The 16,977-nt window shown below is 45.4% G+C and overlaps 6 protein-coding genes across 8 annotated transcripts; 4 read left to right on the forward strand and 2 right to left on the reverse strand.

Moving 5' to 3' along the window:
* The first annotated feature begins 35 nt into the window (after positions 1-35).
* On the forward strand, positions 36-1,148 carry LOC128727063 (thioredoxin domain-containing protein 17). Of its 2 annotated transcripts, XM_053820924.1 has the most exons (4): positions 36-98; positions 193-382; positions 583-661; positions 781-1,143. In XM_053820924.1, the coding sequence occupies exons 2-4, from the start codon at positions 208-210 to the stop codon at positions 932-934; spliced, it is 408 nt and encodes a 135-aa protein (XP_053676899.1). In that variant the 5' UTR covers positions 36-98; positions 193-207; the 3' UTR covers positions 935-1,143. The 2 variants fall into 2 exon arrangements, with proteins under 2 accessions (XP_053676899.1, XP_053676900.1); XM_053820925.1 differs by lacking the exon at positions 36-98 and having other exon boundaries at positions 174-382; positions 781-1,148.
* A 51-nt stretch (positions 1,149-1,199) lies between these two features.
* LOC128727058 (vacuolar protein sorting-associated protein 52 homolog) lies at positions 1,200-3,395 on the reverse strand. Its single transcript, XM_053820919.1, has 4 exons — positions 2,283-3,395; positions 2,101-2,219; positions 1,914-2,034; positions 1,200-1,843 (listed from the first exon to the last, which is right to left on the reverse strand). Exons 1-4 carry the CDS (start codon positions 3,393-3,395, stop codon positions 1,214-1,216), a joined length of 1,983 nt encoding a protein of 660 aa, XP_053676894.1. The 3' UTR covers positions 1,200-1,213.
* A 291-nt stretch (positions 3,396-3,686) lies between these two features.
* LOC128727059 (tRNA (guanine(26)-N(2))-dimethyltransferase) lies at positions 3,687-5,644 on the forward strand. Its single transcript, XM_053820920.1, has 4 exons — positions 3,687-3,932; positions 3,997-4,184; positions 4,247-5,326; positions 5,399-5,644. The coding sequence occupies exons 1-4, from the start codon at positions 3,687-3,689 to the stop codon at positions 5,562-5,564; spliced, it is 1,680 nt and encodes a 559-aa protein (XP_053676895.1). The 3' UTR covers positions 5,565-5,644.
* Positions 5,645-5,891: 247 nt separating this feature from the next.
* LOC128727060 (cilia- and flagella-associated protein 276) lies at positions 5,892-6,491 on the forward strand. The gene is made up of 2 exons (XM_053820921.1): positions 5,892-6,109; positions 6,179-6,491. Exons 1-2 carry the CDS (start codon positions 5,892-5,894, stop codon positions 6,489-6,491), a joined length of 531 nt encoding a protein of 176 aa, XP_053676896.1.
* Positions 6,492-6,580: 89 nt separating this feature from the next.
* LOC128727062 (serine/arginine-rich splicing factor 2) lies at positions 6,581-12,050 on the reverse strand. 2 transcript variants are annotated; one of them, XM_053820923.1, is made up of 5 exons: positions 11,867-12,050; positions 11,097-11,227; positions 10,678-11,030; positions 10,534-10,602; positions 6,581-7,683 (listed from the first exon to the last, which is right to left on the reverse strand). In XM_053820923.1, the coding sequence occupies exons 1-3, from the start codon at positions 11,918-11,920 to the stop codon at positions 10,712-10,714; spliced, it is 504 nt and encodes a 167-aa protein (XP_053676898.1). In that variant the 5' UTR covers positions 11,921-12,050; the 3' UTR covers positions 6,581-7,683; positions 10,534-10,602; positions 10,678-10,711. The 2 variants fall into 2 exon arrangements, with proteins under 2 accessions (XP_053676898.1, XP_053676897.1); XM_053820922.1 differs by having other exon boundaries at positions 6,581-9,868.
* Positions 12,051-12,503: 453 nt separating this feature from the next.
* Positions 12,504-15,336, forward strand: LOC128725523 (ribonuclease Z, mitochondrial). Its single transcript, XM_053819275.1, has 6 exons — positions 12,504-13,738; positions 13,798-13,902; positions 13,966-14,190; positions 14,265-14,407; positions 14,484-14,644; positions 14,719-15,336. Exons 1-6 carry the CDS (start codon positions 12,504-12,506, stop codon positions 15,334-15,336), a joined length of 2,487 nt encoding a protein of 828 aa, XP_053675250.1.
* The last annotated feature ends 1,641 nt before the right edge of the window (positions 15,337-16,977 follow it).

Below are 16,977 nucleotides of genomic sequence, written 5' to 3' on the forward strand. Positions count from 1 at the left end.
AGCTGCATTCTGAGTCAGCTGATGTAGCAGCCGTCAGTAGCTCTACGCCTCATAACAAATTCGTTTCGACACACGCCGCCAGCATCGCGATCTCGCAGGTTTCTATTGCACAACAAAGCTTGATTTTCGCATCCTTTGATCCACTATAAGACAGTGCAGTTTTCTCTTTTATACGTACTTAATCGGTCACAGGTCGTCTCGTCGTGAATGAACACAGTTCTTACAAGATTTGCGAGAATGGTTGTGAAACACAAAGTAACCGGGTACGAGGAGTTTACGAAGTTGGCCGAAAGCCTGGAAAGCAGCGGACAACCGGTGCACATCCTGTTCACGGGCAGCAAGGATGACAACGGTGAAAGCTGGTGTCCGTACTGCGTGAAGGGTAAGTAATCCGTTAAATCATGATGCAGCATGTGCGTTAGAGAGACACTCCATTCATCGTCAACATCAATCACCATAGATAAGATTATTTGCTAAATGTTTCCCAAGAGTATCGTCTCGATCCACAAATGGTACCCCACCATAAAGGGACGATGGAATCTTCTTAGAATCTTTACTTAAGTATGCTCTTCCTTCTTACAGCTGCTCCCGTTGTCACTAAAGCCTTGGAAACAGCACCGGAGAAAAGCCATTTTATTACGGTTGAAATTGAACGCCCATTGTAAGTAAACCATCCGCATAAACTAAACTACTCGTGATAAGGCCTCATCCGACTATCCCAGATATGATGTCACCGGAATGACAATGCATAATTTTACTCTTCGCTTTGCGACGTTTCAGCTGGAAGGATCTGAATTGTCCGTACCGCAAGGACCCCCGGACGCATCTGGTGTTCCTTCCCACGCTACTGAGGTGGCGATCGCCCCAACGCCTGGATGGGTCCCAATGCGCCAATGCTGATCTAGTGGAAATGTTGTTCCAAGATGAGGATTGATCAGGCCAAATGCGCGGACACAATCCCTGTCGCTGGTTTGGATGGAATCAGTGTAAAGTTGAAATGAATTTATTTTGGAATTTTTTTATTTGATTCGACCGCCTGCAATATCGACTGCTCGATGTCGTAATAAATGTTACAATGTTTTTTTCGACTATTCTTTCCACTAAACCAATAAATAACAAAATGAAGTACGTAAGTTGTCCTTATGTTATGGAAATGTTTCGAAATATATACTCCTACGACGAGCCAGGCTTTTGCCTATATCTGCCTAGCATACTAGTAGCTGCTCTTATACTTCTTGATTTCTATCATTATCACATGGATGTTCACGAGTTGTGCCCTAGAGTTCGGTGTCAGCAGCTTGTAGAATTTGTGATAATACTGTACAAGCTGGGCTAACGCTAGTTGCAGCAACTGGGATCCCGTTACGAGCGAGGGGAAGGACAGGAATACCTCTCGGTTAAGTTCTTCCAAGGACTTCTTCCAGTTAGCGCTAAAATTGGCCACCAGTTGCAACGAGCGACGTTCCTGTCGCTTGAGTTCTTCCGTCTGTTCCTTGTCGCGCATCTGCTCGCAATCTTTGACGAATTGAATAATCCCTCCGAGATGTGGGGCAAGAATTTCCTCCACATACTCCGCACTGCGGGTGCTCAAAAGTTCACGAAAAGCTTCCGCTTCCTTCGAGTTATCGCGCGTTCGCTCCATTAGCACACCCAACACCAGGTCGTAGTTATTGATCAGATAGATCAACTGCTCTTTACGAGTGGTGAATATGGCGGCCATGCGAAGCATAAAGCACTTGACTTCTTCCTGCAGTTCCAGCAGCAAATGACTGACCAGCTCGTTGGGGAAATTTTCAGAAATACCCACAATAGCCGCTGAGAACTCGGCATAACGACGCGTGATCTGAAGAGAGATAAAGGAATTGCTCTAGTTGATCCGATCGTAGCTTTAGAGAAGAATCAAACATGCTTACATAGTGCGGTCCAGTTTCTTTGGGAAACTTTGTTGGGTCACAGTCTTGAATGCTTTGGATGTTCATTCGAAATACTTGCTCGAACCGAGGCCAGATAACCGCTTGAAGATTGTCCCAATATCTAGAAAGCAAACGACAGAAACGTTGATATCACTTCTAAGCAAATTTGGTTCCTGTTTCTTCTTACTTGTCCAAGGCAGGAACACATCGTTTGTGGCACATCAGTTGGTACCGTAAGCAGAGTTGGATACATAAAAAGAGCGCTATAGTGTCATAGCAATCTTGCACGTACGTTTCTAGATTTTTCTGCAAATAAACAGTATGTAAGGGTTAAAAACTAACCGAGTGTTGTGCAAGGTTGCTACTTACAATCAAAAGAGTAGTCGTTTTGCCCATAATCTGGTTGAACAGTTCCTGCGCTTGGGCACCGCGTAGAATAAAAAATTCAGTTACAAAGAGGTACTCTCGGCAGGCGTTATCCACCAAGGCGTACTGTTCCGAGCGGAAGAGTGACTCATAGGCGTAGCGGAACTTTTGCTGTGCGTGCGGCACAATGATCGGCGCTTCGAGCTGGTGATTAAGTACTTCGCCGCGATCACCGATCGAAAAGACGGTGCTCTTGTTCTTCAGAGAGCTGGTTTTGGAGAATATACTCTTCGGTGCAGAATCGTCCAGCCCCATCATATCGTCTTTGGAGACGGCTTCTTCGAACTTGAGGGCAGCTAGACGAGTGGAGTAGCTTTTGAAGTAGCTATAGTAGATCTTGCCCATCGTGTCCACATACTCGTTGCAGATCTCTTGCGCTACCGAACGCTCGTTCGACAGAATGAACTCGAAAAAGAACTTATACTTTAACATCGCGTTCTGGGGAATCTGGTAGTTAGCCATGGGTTTGCGAAACTTGAAGATCTGCTCCATCAGATAGACCCGCAGCTTACTCATGGCTTTGATTTTGAGTTTGTGAAGCACGTCACTCACGTCTTGCGAAGACTTCGATTCCTTAAAGTTAAGCTCCTTCATTAGGTTGAGCTTGTGGTTCAGCTCGTTAAGGTGAGCCATAAACTCCTTATCCGTAACCGGGCTGTCCATAATGCATGCTACCATTTCCTCCGGCACGGCCATGTCCTCGATGAACTGAGAAATTTGGGCCCGTATCGATTGCCGATTGGTAAGTTGCACCGACATCGAGACGGATTTCTTCTGCAACGACGTGATCTCGGTGCTGATGTTGTTTAGCGCATCCTGGATGTCCATCAGCATCGATTCCATGCGCTCCAAGATGTTGGACGTGTTGCCGATCTGGTTGTGCAGGTTAGCGATGTTCTGGCTCTCCTTGATGTAATCATCGATGGACCGATTTTCAACCTCTTTGAATTCCTTTTCAATCTGAGCTGAATATTGGCGCAGATCCGTACCGGTTTTCAGGATTTCTTGCACCTCGTCGTCCTCGATCTGCTCACCGATAATCGCCACCTCAGCCATGATTGCCGGAAAATGAACGTCCAACAAACCAATATGGTGCAAAATTTTATCTGTTGTTGATTTGATTGCACCGAAAATATATTATGATTAACATATGTGTCACAAAGCGACCGTCCAACGTCAGCATTAATTGTAAACAATACAGGGTGACTCGTTTCATGGCTAACAGTTTGACATGTCTCGTCATGGCACATGTACTTTTGTTTACGTTTCAAAAGGCAGAATTCCATCAAAAAGCCGGATTCTAATAATATAATCAGTTCTATTAACTATCAAAAGATTACCATTACCATGGCCGAACAAGCTGCAGGAGCTGGAGCGTTGAAAACGATACGCGAAGGCAGTGCTGAAATATTGGTTGCAGAACACGTGTTCTACAACCCGGTGCAGGAGTTCAACCGCGATTTGAGCATTTGTGTTCTAACCACTTTCTCCAGGATATTCCAACGTGAAAAGGATGAAGAACGGCAAAGAAAAAATTCCGCAGACACGCCCGCCAATGGTGTGCAAACGTTGAAGGCCGGAATAAAACACGAGGTATGGTTGGTTAAATCCTGTAACGTCTTGAGATTTGGTACTATTCACTTGTTTCTGGTTGTAGAACGGGATGCGTATTTTGGAAGCACTTTCTGCAACGGGACTACGAAGCATACGCTATGCGAAGGAGATTCCTGGCGTTCAGGAAATTATAGCCAATGACTTATCAAAGTCCGCGGTGGAATCGATCAAGCAGAATATAAAACACAATCAAATAGAGCATCTTATCACGCCTAGCTTCAACGATGCGATGTAAGAAATATCTTTTGTTTTCTGTTATGAGCCACGTTATACATTTCAACCCCTTCATGCAGGACCCTTATGTATATGTCGACGAAACCGGACCAGCGTTTCACTGCGATCGATCTCGATCCGTATGGCCATCCAACGCGTTTCCTGGACGGAGCGGTCCAAAGTATCGAGGATGGTGGACTGTTGCTCATCACAGCCACCGATATGGCTGTGCTGGCTGGCAACTCACCGGAAGCTTGCTACGTAAAGTATGGATCTGTTCCACTGAAAACGAAAGCCTGTCACGAGATGGCGTTGCGGATTCTATTGCGCTGCATCGAGACAACGGCCACCCGATATGGCCGGTACATGAAACCACTGCTCAGCATTTCCGCCGACTTCTACATCAGGGTATTTGTCCGCATTTATACCGGTCAGTATGCGTGTAAGAAAAGCAGCAGCAAACAGTCGATGGTGTTCCAGTGCACCGGGTGTGAAGCGTTCACTCTGCAGCCACTGGGGGTGTTGAAGCCTAACCCCACCGATTCGAACCCGCAACAGATAAAATTCGGAACTCCAACGGGACCATTCGTTGGCAGACGCTGTGAACATTGCTATCATCAGCACCACATGGGCGGGCCAATATGGTCCGCCCCGCTTCATGACGTGGAGTTCCTGAACGAGTTGCTGCAGACAATTGAGCTAGAGGACTCCAAACGATTGACGACCATAAGGCGTATTTATGGTACGCTGGCAGTGATTCGAGAGGAACTGCACGATATTCCACTGTACTACACGCTGGATCGAATGTGTGGCATCCTTAAGCTGGAATCGATCGGAATGTTGAAACTGCGTTCGGCTTTGCTGCATGCCGGCTATCGGGTATCTTATTCACACGCCAGTCGCACCTCCATCAAAACGGATGCCCCAGTTGGAGTGTTGTGGGATATCCTTCGCTGCTGGAACCGTGTTCATCCAGTAAAGGCGGACCGGTACCTCCAGGGTGTACCGCTAACGGCCATTCTCGGAAAGGCACCTGTAAAAGATTACAACATCGAAGATATCCACCCAGAAGCAAATCCGCCTAGCCGGAAGGAATCGTTGACTCGTTTTCCAGAAAATCCTGCCGCTCACTGGGGCCCTGGGACGAGGGCTACCCAGATGTACGTAGCAAAATCCAAATTCCTGTTTATTCCGATTTTCATATTAACTATGTTTTTCTTTTCGTTCTTCAGGGTAAGCGACAACAAAATGTTGAAAAGCACTCAAAATCAAAACAAACGGAAGCAAAAGCGAGCACAGAAAGATAAGGATGATGAGGAAGGAAAGCGAGATATCCCGACTGCCGACAGCGAATCGCCCGAGCGGAAATTTCCCAAAACTATTACGACAGACTGTTAACGGAAGGGGTGTGTTACCATGGAAATGTCGCTCGACCGGAAGTTGCATGCGTCGGTATGGAAATACGCTCACGCACCACTAGGGAAGGAAAATCGATTAAATAATGTTGATGCGAACATTAGCATGCTGTTGTGTTTTTCGTTAGTATCGCAATGTGGCGACCTTCTAGGTAGTAGGCTAGCTGTGTTGCGATTCGTAACGAATTGTTGAAGCGTGAAAGCGAGGTGCACACAAAATTTTAGACGGAATATTTTATTTCAATGAATAATAAATTTTGAAAAAGTTCTTAAAAGTTCGTGTATGCTGTGATTATTAATTCGAATCATCATGGTACAGGATCAGCCTCAAACACCTATCAAACGGGAACGTAATGAAGAGCACATCCCTTGCATTGATGGAGAGGGAACCTATCAAAAGACGCTACCAACGCCACCTAAAACACACCCGTCGAAACGATGGTCTGACGAATTACCTCCGAATGATCGAGTATTTTATCATCAAACGCTGAGTTCTGCTCGTCGCGCTGCACATTTCGTGAACCATGGGTATATTACAGTTGCGCTATCCGGTAGCCAATTGGCGAATTGAAGCACGTGGTGATCTTTTTATTGTAGGAGTATTCCCGTCGATTCCCTAGACATCACTCTTGCAGCACAGTACAACCATTCCGATGATCTATTTCTTGGGAAAAACGATGTTGTGCTTCAAGAGGAAACGCTCGGTCGGAGCACATTTCGTCGATTGCGAAACACGCGCGATTTGAGTCCAGAGAAAGTTATACCTCTTAAACATCCGCTGCTTATCGGTGGATTGAAGGAAAAGTCCTCGCCGAACAGCGTGAAGCTCATGAACACAGGCCCGCACACGCCGCTGACGAATCCGGGTTATTCCAGACAAACAGGAGATGGCAACTTCTTCAATTACTAGACTCAGCACCGAAAATTGGATATCCTTCTTCGTCAAAACAATAATTCAGCATTATCCGAAACAGAAAATAAATGTTCGCAAAGTTTATGTGTACCGTGGATCATCTTTATTTGTTCAGTAATGGTTTGCGCATACAAACCGGTTCGATGTAATCTGCTATCGGCAGAAATGAAGGAAGTATAATATAGCAAGCCGCAAAATGAAGCTTAAAATTGATAGAAAGAAGATGAAAATTCTTTATCCATGCCCCTACGCCGTCGTCTAATTCATACCTGTAGTTTACACATAAAAAATACTAACCCTATCCGCTATAACTATCTACTTCCAACTCTTAATGTTTCCCAGCAAAGACATTTTAATTACAAGGTTCAATTGCGATATACACACGCGCGCGCCAAAGCCAACGTGGCAGCAGTAACGTGCTCGTAGTAAATCATTCCAATTTACTTAAAATATCTCTCCCTGATCCAACATAGTAGATACAAAAGCGCAAATATGAGAATAAAAAGAAAATAAGTATATATTTTACCGCTCTTCCATTTCTCGGGAGACCATAATTCGATGAACCCTCCTCTGCACCCCGTTTGACACCATTCCATTTTGTCAAGTTTCCGCTTTCGCAGGATACAATCAGTCTGACTGAACAGACACAGGACGGTACATACATGGCCGTCACGAGAAGGGAAGGGCCATATAAAATGCTCTGGAATCTGCTTGGTTCAATAGTTCTATTGTATGTGTGTCACTGTTCGACTTCCGCCGCCATCGGGTTTTTCTTGTTAGGTTTGTACGAAATATTTGATTTTTATTTTTGCTACATTTCAATCTGATGAATCGACACACCACCATAACGGTGATGCGCCCGTCCTTTGTGAAAAAGTTATTTTAGATCATCATGTTCCTACACTTTCTACTAATCTATAGCATTTCACGACGCAATCTTTAATCTGTAGATACTCTTATCCGTATTGTAGAAATATTCGTGCCCGCGCAACTTGATGGACTTACTTTGGGTGTCCTTTTGAAAAAGTGTCCTTACAGTCAAGCATCCCTTGGTGTTACGGTCGAATCGGTCTCTCGTTTGCAGATGTAGAGCATCCACTCGTGTCCTGAAGATCGCGATCTCGTGAAGTGTGCTTGATTGTTGTGGTGATGGTCGATTTATGAGTGTTGTTTGCGATAGAGAAGAAATCTGCAAAAATAAAACTGCATAGGTTTGGAATGGTTCTTCATTAAAGTGTCACTGGATGATTCGCCTGCAAACAAACTGCTGTCGGCAAAAGGGGAACTGAGAGGCTAGAAAAGAACGCGATGATAATTGTGCTCCTTTACGGAGCGGAACTCGGAATCGTATGATGAGATTCTCGCAGCTCGATGATAATTACATGCTATCCACCTTTTCCCCGCTACGACGTAAATGTATGGAAATTACAGCTACCGCAAATGGAGTCGTGAGCAGCCTAGAAATCGGGCAGGTTGTCTTAAACCGCAGACCCGCAGCACAACACTGTCCACCGAAGGCAAGGAGGGCAAACTTCCAAGTGTTGCTCTCAACTGCAGCCGCCACCGGGACGCCGTTTGTGAGGATGTTACTGATTCAAGTGGTCGACGTGCGCGGTGTGCAGCCTTCACATAATAGCAACATATACCAGACCGCTAGCACTCTGCCGCCGCTCGATGGCACCCCTTTCGTCTTCGAGCGCTTCACAATCCCACGTGGCACACATGAGTAACACGTGGCATAAGGACGTCAACCGGATCGCAATCGGATTCGTGCTGCCGCTGCTGCTGCTACTACTAATCCGGTGCTGCTGCAATTACGAAGCCGTCGTACCCATGTTTCGCCAAATACCCATGAGAGATGTGCTGCTTCGTGTTTCAGCTCGCGCAACCAGCAGAAGTGTGAGCTCCAACCGACCGGCCTATCTGTCGCGATCTCGCCTCCATCGCCGATGCCGTGCAAGCGCGAATAACAAATCAGCAAACGGCAAACAACCGCTTCTTCACGCTCCATCATGCAGGAGATGGAGCCTTCGAAGAACGTTCTGCGGCAACCTCAGGATACACGTTCCTTCTCCTCATCCTCCAAACCTCGAACCGAGGGGAGCAAACCGGTGCTCGTTTGCACGATCGAACAGACATGTAAATAGCACTATTGTTAGTCTGGGGTAGTGTAGGTGTTGGTGTTCCGTGTGTGTTCCGTGCGTGCGTGTCATTCTGTGCGACCCAAAAAAGGACGGGTCTTCGGGTGTTGTGGGGGATGTGCGAGTCATTGCACGGGGATGTACAAGACGCTTGTATGCGGAAGGAAATAAGATAGAATAACAACAAAAAAAAGAAAGACAGGAGCAAGAGAGCAGCAGCGGGAAAAGTGTTGGAAGATGGGCAGGGAGGGTAACACATTACTTCAGCTGGAAGAAAAGAAGAAGAGAAGAAAAACACACAGAGCACAGAGAACTGACGTCGCCACAGACGAAACAGGGCAGATCGATCGTAGCCTTCTCAGTCCCGGACAGCGCACATCCAGGGTACCGGCAGTGGCAGCACGCAGAAACAGCAAAATTTATCACGCCGCCGCACGGGACCGCATGCTCTCCAGATTGTTCCGGACGCGCGCCCTCAGCAGAGGAAGGTAGCTTCAGCGACACCGGATACCGGAAGTATGACGCATGTGTGTAACTCTTTCTCTCTTTTTTTTCTCTTCCTTTTCCCTTTCCGCAGTCGACAAACAGCGATCGAGAACACTGCGTGGCAGCACCCGGACAGGACAAACCGGAAGCAGCCTGCCTGCAAATGGACCAACCTCTCCCACACTTAACTCATCTACCTGCATCCGGTCGCGGATGGATTCCGGCTGCTTGCTTGATTCTCTCATAGACACGCTCGATTTTTTCTATAGCTCCCACTCCTTATCAGTAGCGGACGATCATCCTCCGGACTCCACCACTCCTCTACCAGCGGCAGCGTCTCTCCGGTTTCACCGTTCCTTCGTTTCTTGCCGGAGCAACCCCTCTCCGCCAGCAAGCAAGCATTGTGGTACGCAGAGGCAGCAGCAAGGATCAACACGCAACAAGATCTGCACACGCACATACACGCCTCTCTATCCACCCGTTTTTTGATTTCTCCTGCTCTCGCTCTGTCTCTCTTCCGGTCGGTCGATGCCGCCCGATTCCGTCTGAGGGAACACGGACATGGTCGGCGACTGAACGACGATCGGATCCCGCGCTCCTCACCTGTTCACCGTTTATCTTCTCCTTATCAGGCTCTCTCTCATCAAACTTGACGCAAAATTGACAGCATTTAGAAGAAGACACAGGAAGGAAAGTGACCGCATGGGCAAATCTGCAGAGGCAGCAGCAGCAAACCCGCAAGTTGCCCTATATGAGTGAGACAGGTATTCATTTAGTACAGACAGCCGAGCAGATAGACAAACAGGTTCGCGCTCTTATATGCGAGTTTGTTGGCGGCTAGCGCAACCGTGTCGGAAAACGATAACGATAAGGGATAGAACGAACAAAAAATAAACGGCACTCACGTGTGTTAGCATAGAAGTACGTATCGATGCTTACGAAATCAAACGAAAACAAAAGTAACTCAAAAAAAACCAAACAATAATCGATCAGTCGGTCTACGGATGAGTCGTAGAGTCCGCAAGAATCGTACCAATCTGGGGAGGTGGCATTTTCCAAAGAATACCATGGGTAAATTGGTAGAGTTTTGCTTTCCATCTCTCGATGAACGACTCTCGCGAAATTTTATCCCGATAATCCGAAAACTTTTCGCTCCCCACTGAGATAAGTTCGATCGGTCCTAAATGCTGCACCAGTGTTATTTGGCTCTGGTTTGTGGGCGAATTATGGGAAAAGGCATAATGATAACTTTCTCAGTGTGGTCACGGTTTTCGACGAAGACGTTATCAAATTATGTTCGTGTATAATGTACCTCTCATACGTAAACATAAACGGATAACGGAGGCATAAGAATTTTGGATACGCGCCAAAACGGTTAGAAATGAAAATTCGACTAGAACTTTGGACATTACCTTATAGTGGGCTGGTGTTGTACGTCGTCAGATTAAAATCCCACTTCACATGAAAATTAAATGGATGATCTGCAAGTATCGAGAATAGCGCGTGTTATGAAAAACGTTCAAATGAATCAACTGGGGGAGAGAGAAAGACGTTACCTAAAGGTTAATATAATCAGCACACTGTCTGGGTCTAGTAGTGACCGCGTTCAGCAGGGCTGCGGGAGCGGGAATCCTTGCCTCGGGAGGATTTGCTTCCGGAGCGCGAACGTGGTGTGCGTGATTTGGAGCGAGAGTAAGAACGACGACGGTGCTCAGGGCTGCGGGACCGAGAACGGCGACGGTAACGTTCACGAGAGCGTCCCCGTTCACGACCATTGTATCTGTTGCCACGGCGCTGAGGAGATGTAGGCCGTCCGTAACGTGCCATCTGGACACGGAGCTCCCTGCCGTCCAACATACGCCCATCCATGGCGTCTAGTGCGTCTTCAGCATCCCGCTTGTCATAGAATCTAAACAGTGCACAGAAGGAATTAGACCCTGTAACCTGACAACATGGCATGCAATTGAATGCTTACCTGACGAAAGCAAAACCGCGGCTTTCGCGCGTATGTCTGTCGCGGGGGATGTAAATGTCGCCGACTTCTCCGCAACGTTCGAACACTCGTCTCAAATCGTCAGGCGTTGTCCGGTAAGTTAAATTATCGACCTGAAACGAGAGAACACCATAATGTTAATGCCAGTCTATTCGATTCATCAACGAATCGGTGCATGGTGCTACATAGTTGCTAACAAAGTTATACCAAACCCAAGTTCCCCTATAAGACGCATTCGTCCAATCCCCCCACATGCACAACTATTACATTTCCCTTGAAGCAGAAACAGCTGCAGTAAAACCCAAATGGGCTCAACGATCAAATTGCTTTACGATATGACCTATTTATTTGCCCTTATTACATATCCTAACGACGCTACGAAAAAGCTGAACTGTGGGACAGGCCTAAACCAATGTTAGTTATCTAAGCTATAGACTTTCTTGCTGCTCTGGAAAAGGATCGGTTTGTTTATGTATCTGCAGACTGAACGAATGTCGAACATAACCTTATTTCCTGAAACCCGATAAGGACCCAGCGTATGGAAAATGGCGGATGAAATCCAACGAGTTGACTATTGTGGTTATCCTGTATGTTAGAGTTAACGTTGAAGGATTCGCCTTATAATTGATGGCAGAAACCCACAATAGGCTTAATTGATACAGGGAAAAGATCTACGTAAACGATAAACGAGTTTACCGCGGACATGGTCTTGACACGCATCATCGTTTGGTATTTAAGATATGGCGACTTACCTTCAGTGAGATCATTCCATCTATTCTCGGAGGTGGTCGTGCGTACCCACTCATTTTGTGCACAACTATGAGCGTTAGCACAAATTATAACTCTGAATTCCGATCCGGAATGTTTTATAAAACCTGTTTTGTAGAATTTTCACCAAGCCGAAGCGCAGTAGTGCGGTAAAACTTCAGATTTTTTTTAAAAATGGCGCACGCACGCACAAACGCTGTAATGGATGCGATTTTGTAGAAGCTAGCAAGGTTAGCTCAACGCGAACTTCAAGACGCCATATTGCTGTTGCATTTGTCAATCATGGCCCTCGCTTACCATTTCTAAATCAAGGTGAATAATACAGAGTACACAGCTAACATGCTAAGTGGCAATCTTTTAAAAAAGATGAAAGAATTTTAAAACATTATTCGTGGACGAGATGTCTCGGGAAAAATTTAATCGATATTAAAATTTTGCGAATCATTCGTACATTTTTCTTAATCAATCGCCTGATATGGTTTGTCATCCGCTTTAAAAGATGTAAACAAATGCCTGTCTCTCGGATGTACCTGCTGTCAAACTCAACTGCGAAAGGAGGAAACCACGAAGAGCTCGTAAAACACGTTGATGTAAATTCGGTGGGTAAAAAGCCTAAAATCTATGTATAAATTCGTCAGTCTGTTAAGCCCGAATGTAGGATATCTAACAGTTCAGCGCTGGAATTCGGTAAACCAGAGGCTACGCAAGGTGCTAAGTAACATGCCGCTGGACCCAAAACACATTGCCGAGGCGCAAAAACAGCGGTTAAAGCTGAAACAGAAAGTCTCCAAAGTTTCGCCCGGCATTGTCAATCTGCAAGTGCTAGGATGCGGTGCTCCAGGGGCTCCTGCTTCGGTGTATTTGTTCACTGATCAGACACGCTATTTGTTCAACTGTGGCGAAGGTACGCAAAGATTAGCGTACGAACACAAAACGAAGCTTTCCTGTCTAGAGAACATCTTCATGACACGAACGAACTGGGAGCGAATCGGTGGACTGCCGGGAATATGTTTAACGATGCAGGACGTCGGCGTACCGGCTGTATCCCTCCACGGACCGCCCGGGCTGGATGAGCTGTTAAAAGCTATGCGCCGATTCGTAATTCTTAAGGACATGAAGGTGGAGGCTAATGAATACAACACCGGTGATATGTACGAGGATCACGTCATGACGCTTCGTTACGTTGTGATCAATCGAGAATCCATCAAGGCTATAGAAACATCACCCAATGAGGAGTACAAACAGGAAGAGACTGTGATAGACGATACTGATTACTACGCATACGAAAGGAAAAAGGAGCCTTCGAAGCAAGAACCCACTTCGAGGGGATCCAACGCACCAATGAATTGGACCAAACGTGAGGAGGATTCCGTGATGGCGTACATCTGTAAGCTTAAACCTCGCCTGGGACAACTGTCGTTTGAGAAATGTGTTGATTTTGGTGTTCCTGCGGGACCGTTGCTGGGACAGTTGAAAAATGGCAACGACATAACATTGCCCGACGGACGAGTTGTTCGATCCAGCGACGTACGGGCCCCGGACGATCCTGGGCCAGTTTTCATGTTCATCGACATTCCCAGTAAAGAATACTTGGCGGATTTTCAAGCCAAATCAGACCTATTTGCTAAGTATCAGCAGGATGCAGTTGAAGAATCTGATCGGGCCGTTTTCGTTCTTCACTTCACTCCGCTGGACGTGATGCGCTGTAACGAGTATCGCCAGTTCAAGGATCGATTCTCCGCTAGCACCATGCACATCGCGTTGAATGAGGTTAACAGCTTCTCAGGGTACATCGCAGCTCACCGGATACAGTACCATCTGAATCAACTGGACGAGCAGATGTTCCCCTTGCTACGGTACGTCATTGCTGATAGATTAATAGAAAACGTGTTTTATAAAGATTTTTCTGTTTTAGTGAAGAGAATAACGACTACGATCACCCTCCACCGACCGACTGCGATCTTGTTCGATCTTCTTCATTAAGCCATATGCACATCCGCCCACCGAAGGGTATCGAAAGGTAATTGGAGATACCGGTATTTAAATTTGGAAACGGTCTTTTACTGGTGTCGTGCAATTGTAGGGCTCTAGAGGCGTCGCTCAATCCAAGCGAGTATCTGAGCGAGTTGGATGCGCTGCCAGAGTTTAAAGACGCACTGGCCGAGCTAAAGCAACAAATGGTACAACACAACGAACGGCGCTCCGGAGCACTAAGAAGCGGACAATATCCACGCTTGGTGTTCCTTGGCACGGGATCTTCCATACCGAACAAAACGCGCAATGTGAGCGCCATTCTCATCATGACGAAGTAAGTAATCGGCTTCAACATGCTTGTATCTTGAATGCCATATATGTTGAATTACATGCTTTCAATTTTTGCAGTCACCAGTCGTCGATTCTTCTGGATTGCGGCGAAGGTACCGTTGGTCAGATATGGCGATTTTTTGGAAAATCCCAAGCGGAAACAGTATTGCGTTCGATAAAAGCAGTTTATATTTCGCATCTGCATGCCGATCATCATCTAGGTATGATTGTTCTTATACCTTTGGTATAGTCTTTGCCAATTGAAAATTATTTTCTAATCATATGTTGTACATCCAGGATTGATTGGTCTGCTACAAGCACGCAAAAAACTATTCGGCGATGAATGTGAACGGATTTCTCTATTGGCTCCGGAACAAATATCGTACTGGTTACGGTTATACGACTGTCGGTTCGAAACTATCCACAAAGATTACGTGCTTGTGAAGAATGCAGATTTGGTAAGACATCATCGCAAACAACTATTTATTGTGATGATTAGCAGTTTCTTTATTGCGCAACCTTCTATTGGCAGTTGGAAACTCCTCTGAAAGACGAAATGTTGCTGGATATGGGTATCAAGGAGGTTGCTACCTGCCGTGTTCGTCATTGTCCCCACTCGTTCGGTGTGGCCCTAAAAGTGGAAGCCCTCGGCACCTATCCTAATGCGAACGTGAACGGAGATATTAAGATCACATACAGCGGCGATACCATGCCTTGCGATAGTCTTATTGAGCTGGGACGTGATTCGACGGTCCTCATACACGAGGCGACCATGGAAGACGAACTGGCGGCTGAAGCTCGTGTCAAAATGCACAGCACCCTATCGCAAGCGATCGGTCAAGGACGAAAAATGAATGCACGTTACACGCTGCTAACGCACTTCAGCCAACGGTATGCCAAAATTCCACGCCTTCGACCCGACCAGCAACAGTCGGGCTTGGGTACGGATTTGGGCATTGCGTTCGACAATATGGAAGTGACACTAGACGATCTGCCTGCCCTGTGCAGGTTCTACCCCGCACTAAAAGCCATGTTCATCACCCACTTCGAAGAAATGGAACAGAAGGCTATAAAACGTGGCAACAAAAGGTTGCGACTGGAAACTGCAACAAACGGTGGCGCAAGCAAGAAATGCTCCCCAATGAGGTGATCGGAACTCACATCGGCGCGAATGAACTATGTGCATGCTGGGGTAAGAGAAATAAATGTCATCATTTTCGTTATCTAAAGTCAACCGTTGTGTGGATAAATTTTCCAGAATGTTCGATTTATTTCTCACTTAGTTCAATGTATATATGCTTCTCTTCGTATTGGCTAAATGTTGTTCGATAGGTTTGTCTTTCAGCGTACTCGTTTACTATATGCGCTGCACTGCGTTTTTCTTGCTCTTTTCCATTTAAGCTTTCATCTCACGTGCGCTGTGTTTTTGCAAGTATGCCGTTAATATTTTTAGATTTTATTAAAATAAAGCATAGCAATCGAAATTTGATGTTAGCTTTCTTAGCTTTAGTTCTTTGTATTTTAAAGGTGTGTCTTATATACCACTTTTCTCCAATGCCACTTATAACAAGAGTTGTTTTTTTGTTTATCTTTTGTGATTTATCTAACTTCGGTTGTTTCTTGGTGGCGCTTTTCAATGTTATATCTCTTCCTTCTAGTTGTATTTGCCGGAAGAAAGAGCAGCGACTACATACATACCGAGCACCATTCTTCGGTAATATGTTGCTGCGTATAGCATTCCTGTTACATCGTTTTTGGATATTCCTCCGTTAATGCTCTACACGTCCGCAGTGTGTTTAGTATGTTAAACCACTGTTCGGTCTATCGATACGCAGCACGGACACCGACCAGGTATTTCCACATTTTGTTCATCCTTTGTGATGTTAATTCTTATACTGAAGGATAATTACTTCCGTAAGGTTGTGGGTATGCGTATGTTTGTTTGTTTTGTGTGTGTATTTGGACCAATTTGGTGCCGCGAAACATTTATTGTATTCATCAGATAGATCGTTCATAATTTCGACCGAGTCGTTTCAAATATTTTCCTCATCTTTGGATCACATTTTGATGCAGTCACTTAAGTTAATGAAGTATTCAGTCGGTAAAAAATACGGTGTGCTCATCCTATAATTATCATAATGTTTATCTAGAAACCGAAACATCGTGGTACAGTAGCCAAAATCGACGTGGGATACTACTTGGCGAAAATAACGGCTCCATGGGCATTGTGTGAAAATGTGGCGTAACATAATTTTTCCCTGTTGGCATCGTACTAAACCGGAAAATGTACATCTTAAAAGGTGGCTCATGAACTCAGTTTCGTCTCAAGTTGGCAACCTAAATTCGATAGTTGATTGTAAACGGAGGGTGGTGTACCATTATTAAGCCTAACGATGTAACTGTTATAACATTCTATTTGCTATAATCTCTTAAATCGCTGTGCTTGTTTGGTTTCAATTATAATTCTTAAACATATGTTTTAAGGGTAATATAAATCTCCATTCCTTATTGATGACAAAACCTGCTGGATTAGATGTATTTATCAACTTTAGAAATGTTGAAATGTTTGCAAATGATAACCTGTTTCAATTCGATAACAAGATACTTCTCTTATCAGTTACATGTCATGCTGTTTAGTGTGAGATGATACATGGTTTTGGGTGCTTAATTGGTAAATTAAGAGTCGTTTAGCAGCATAAAAATGTGAAACGATATTTAAATGTGTTGACAATGCTGTGAGCAATTTCAAAATGGAGTAATTTCATTCAAACATCAAACTTCGTTATCTTTT

The sequence above is a fragment of the Anopheles nili genome, chromosome 3 (genome assembly GCF_943737925.1).
Source record: "Anopheles nili chromosome 3, idAnoNiliSN_F5_01, whole genome shotgun sequence".
Taxonomy (NCBI): Eukaryota; Metazoa; Arthropoda; class Insecta; order Diptera; family Culicidae; genus Anopheles; species Anopheles nili.

What these genes read in the sequence shown, in the direction of transcription:
- LOC128725523 (XM_053819275.1), top strand. Translation starts at nt 12,504, where the DNA reads ATGTATAAATTCGTCAGTCTGTTAAGCCCGAATGTAGGATATCTAACA. An exon ending in CCACCGAAGGGTATCGAAAG is followed by an intron (nt 13,903 to 13,965) that starts GTAATTGGAGAT and finishes GTGCAATTGTAG; the next exon opens with GGCTCTAGAGGCGTCGCTCA. An exon ending in GCCATTCTCATCATGACGAA is followed by an intron (nt 14,191 to 14,264) that starts GTAAGTAATCGG and finishes CAATTTTTGCAG; the next exon opens with TCACCAGTCGTCGATTCTTC.
- LOC128727058 (XM_053820919.1), bottom strand. Translation starts at nt 3,395, where the DNA reads ATGGCTGAGGTGGCGATTATCGGTGAGCAGATCGAGGACGACGAGGTG. An exon ending in TGTGTTCCTGCCTTGGACAA is followed by an intron (nt 2,035 to 2,100) that starts GTAAGAAGAAAC and finishes TTTGCTTTCTAG; the next exon opens with ATATTGGGACAATCTTCAAG. An exon ending in AAGAAACTGGACCGCACTAT is followed by an intron (nt 1,844 to 1,913) that starts GTAAGCATGTTT and finishes ATCTCTCTTCAG; the next exon opens with ATCACGCGTCGTTATGCCGA.
- LOC128727063 (XM_053820924.1), top strand. Translation starts at nt 208, where the DNA reads ATGAACACAGTTCTTACAAGATTTGCGAGAATGGTTGTGAAACACAAA. An exon ending in GTGTCCGTACTGCGTGAAGG is followed by an intron (nt 383 to 582) that starts GTAAGTAATCCG and finishes TCCTTCTTACAG; the next exon opens with CTGCTCCCGTTGTCACTAAA. An exon ending in GTTGAAATTGAACGCCCATT is followed by an intron (nt 662 to 780) that starts GTAAGTAAACCA and finishes GCGACGTTTCAG; the next exon opens with CTGGAAGGATCTGAATTGTC.
- LOC128727059 (XM_053820920.1), top strand. Translation starts at nt 3,687, where the DNA reads ATGGCCGAACAAGCTGCAGGAGCTGGAGCGTTGAAAACGATACGCGAA. An exon ending in CCTAGCTTCAACGATGCGAT is followed by an intron (nt 4,185 to 4,246) that starts GTAAGAAATATC and finishes CCCTTCATGCAG; the next exon opens with GACCCTTATGTATATGTCGA. An exon ending in GGGACGAGGGCTACCCAGAT is followed by an intron (nt 5,327 to 5,398) that starts GTACGTAGCAAA and finishes TTCGTTCTTCAG; the next exon opens with GGTAAGCGACAACAAAATGT.
- LOC128727060 (XM_053820921.1), top strand. Translation starts at nt 5,892, where the DNA reads ATGGTACAGGATCAGCCTCAAACACCTATCAAACGGGAACGTAATGAA. An exon ending in GCACATTTCGTGAACCATGG is followed by an intron (nt 6,110 to 6,178) that starts GTATATTACAGT and finishes TTTTTATTGTAG; the next exon opens with GAGTATTCCCGTCGATTCCC.
- LOC128727062 (XM_053820923.1), bottom strand. Translation starts at nt 11,920, where the DNA reads ATGAGTGGGTACGCACGACCACCTCCGAGAATAGATGGAATGATCTCA. An exon ending in ATGGAATGATCTCACTGAAG is followed by an intron (nt 11,228 to 11,866) that starts GTAAGTCGCCAT and finishes CTCTCGTTTCAG; the next exon opens with GTCGATAATTTAACTTACCG. An exon ending in CGCGGTTTTGCTTTCGTCAG is followed by an intron (nt 11,031 to 11,096) that starts GTAAGCATTCAA and finishes TGCACTGTTTAG; the next exon opens with ATTCTATGACAAGCGGGATG.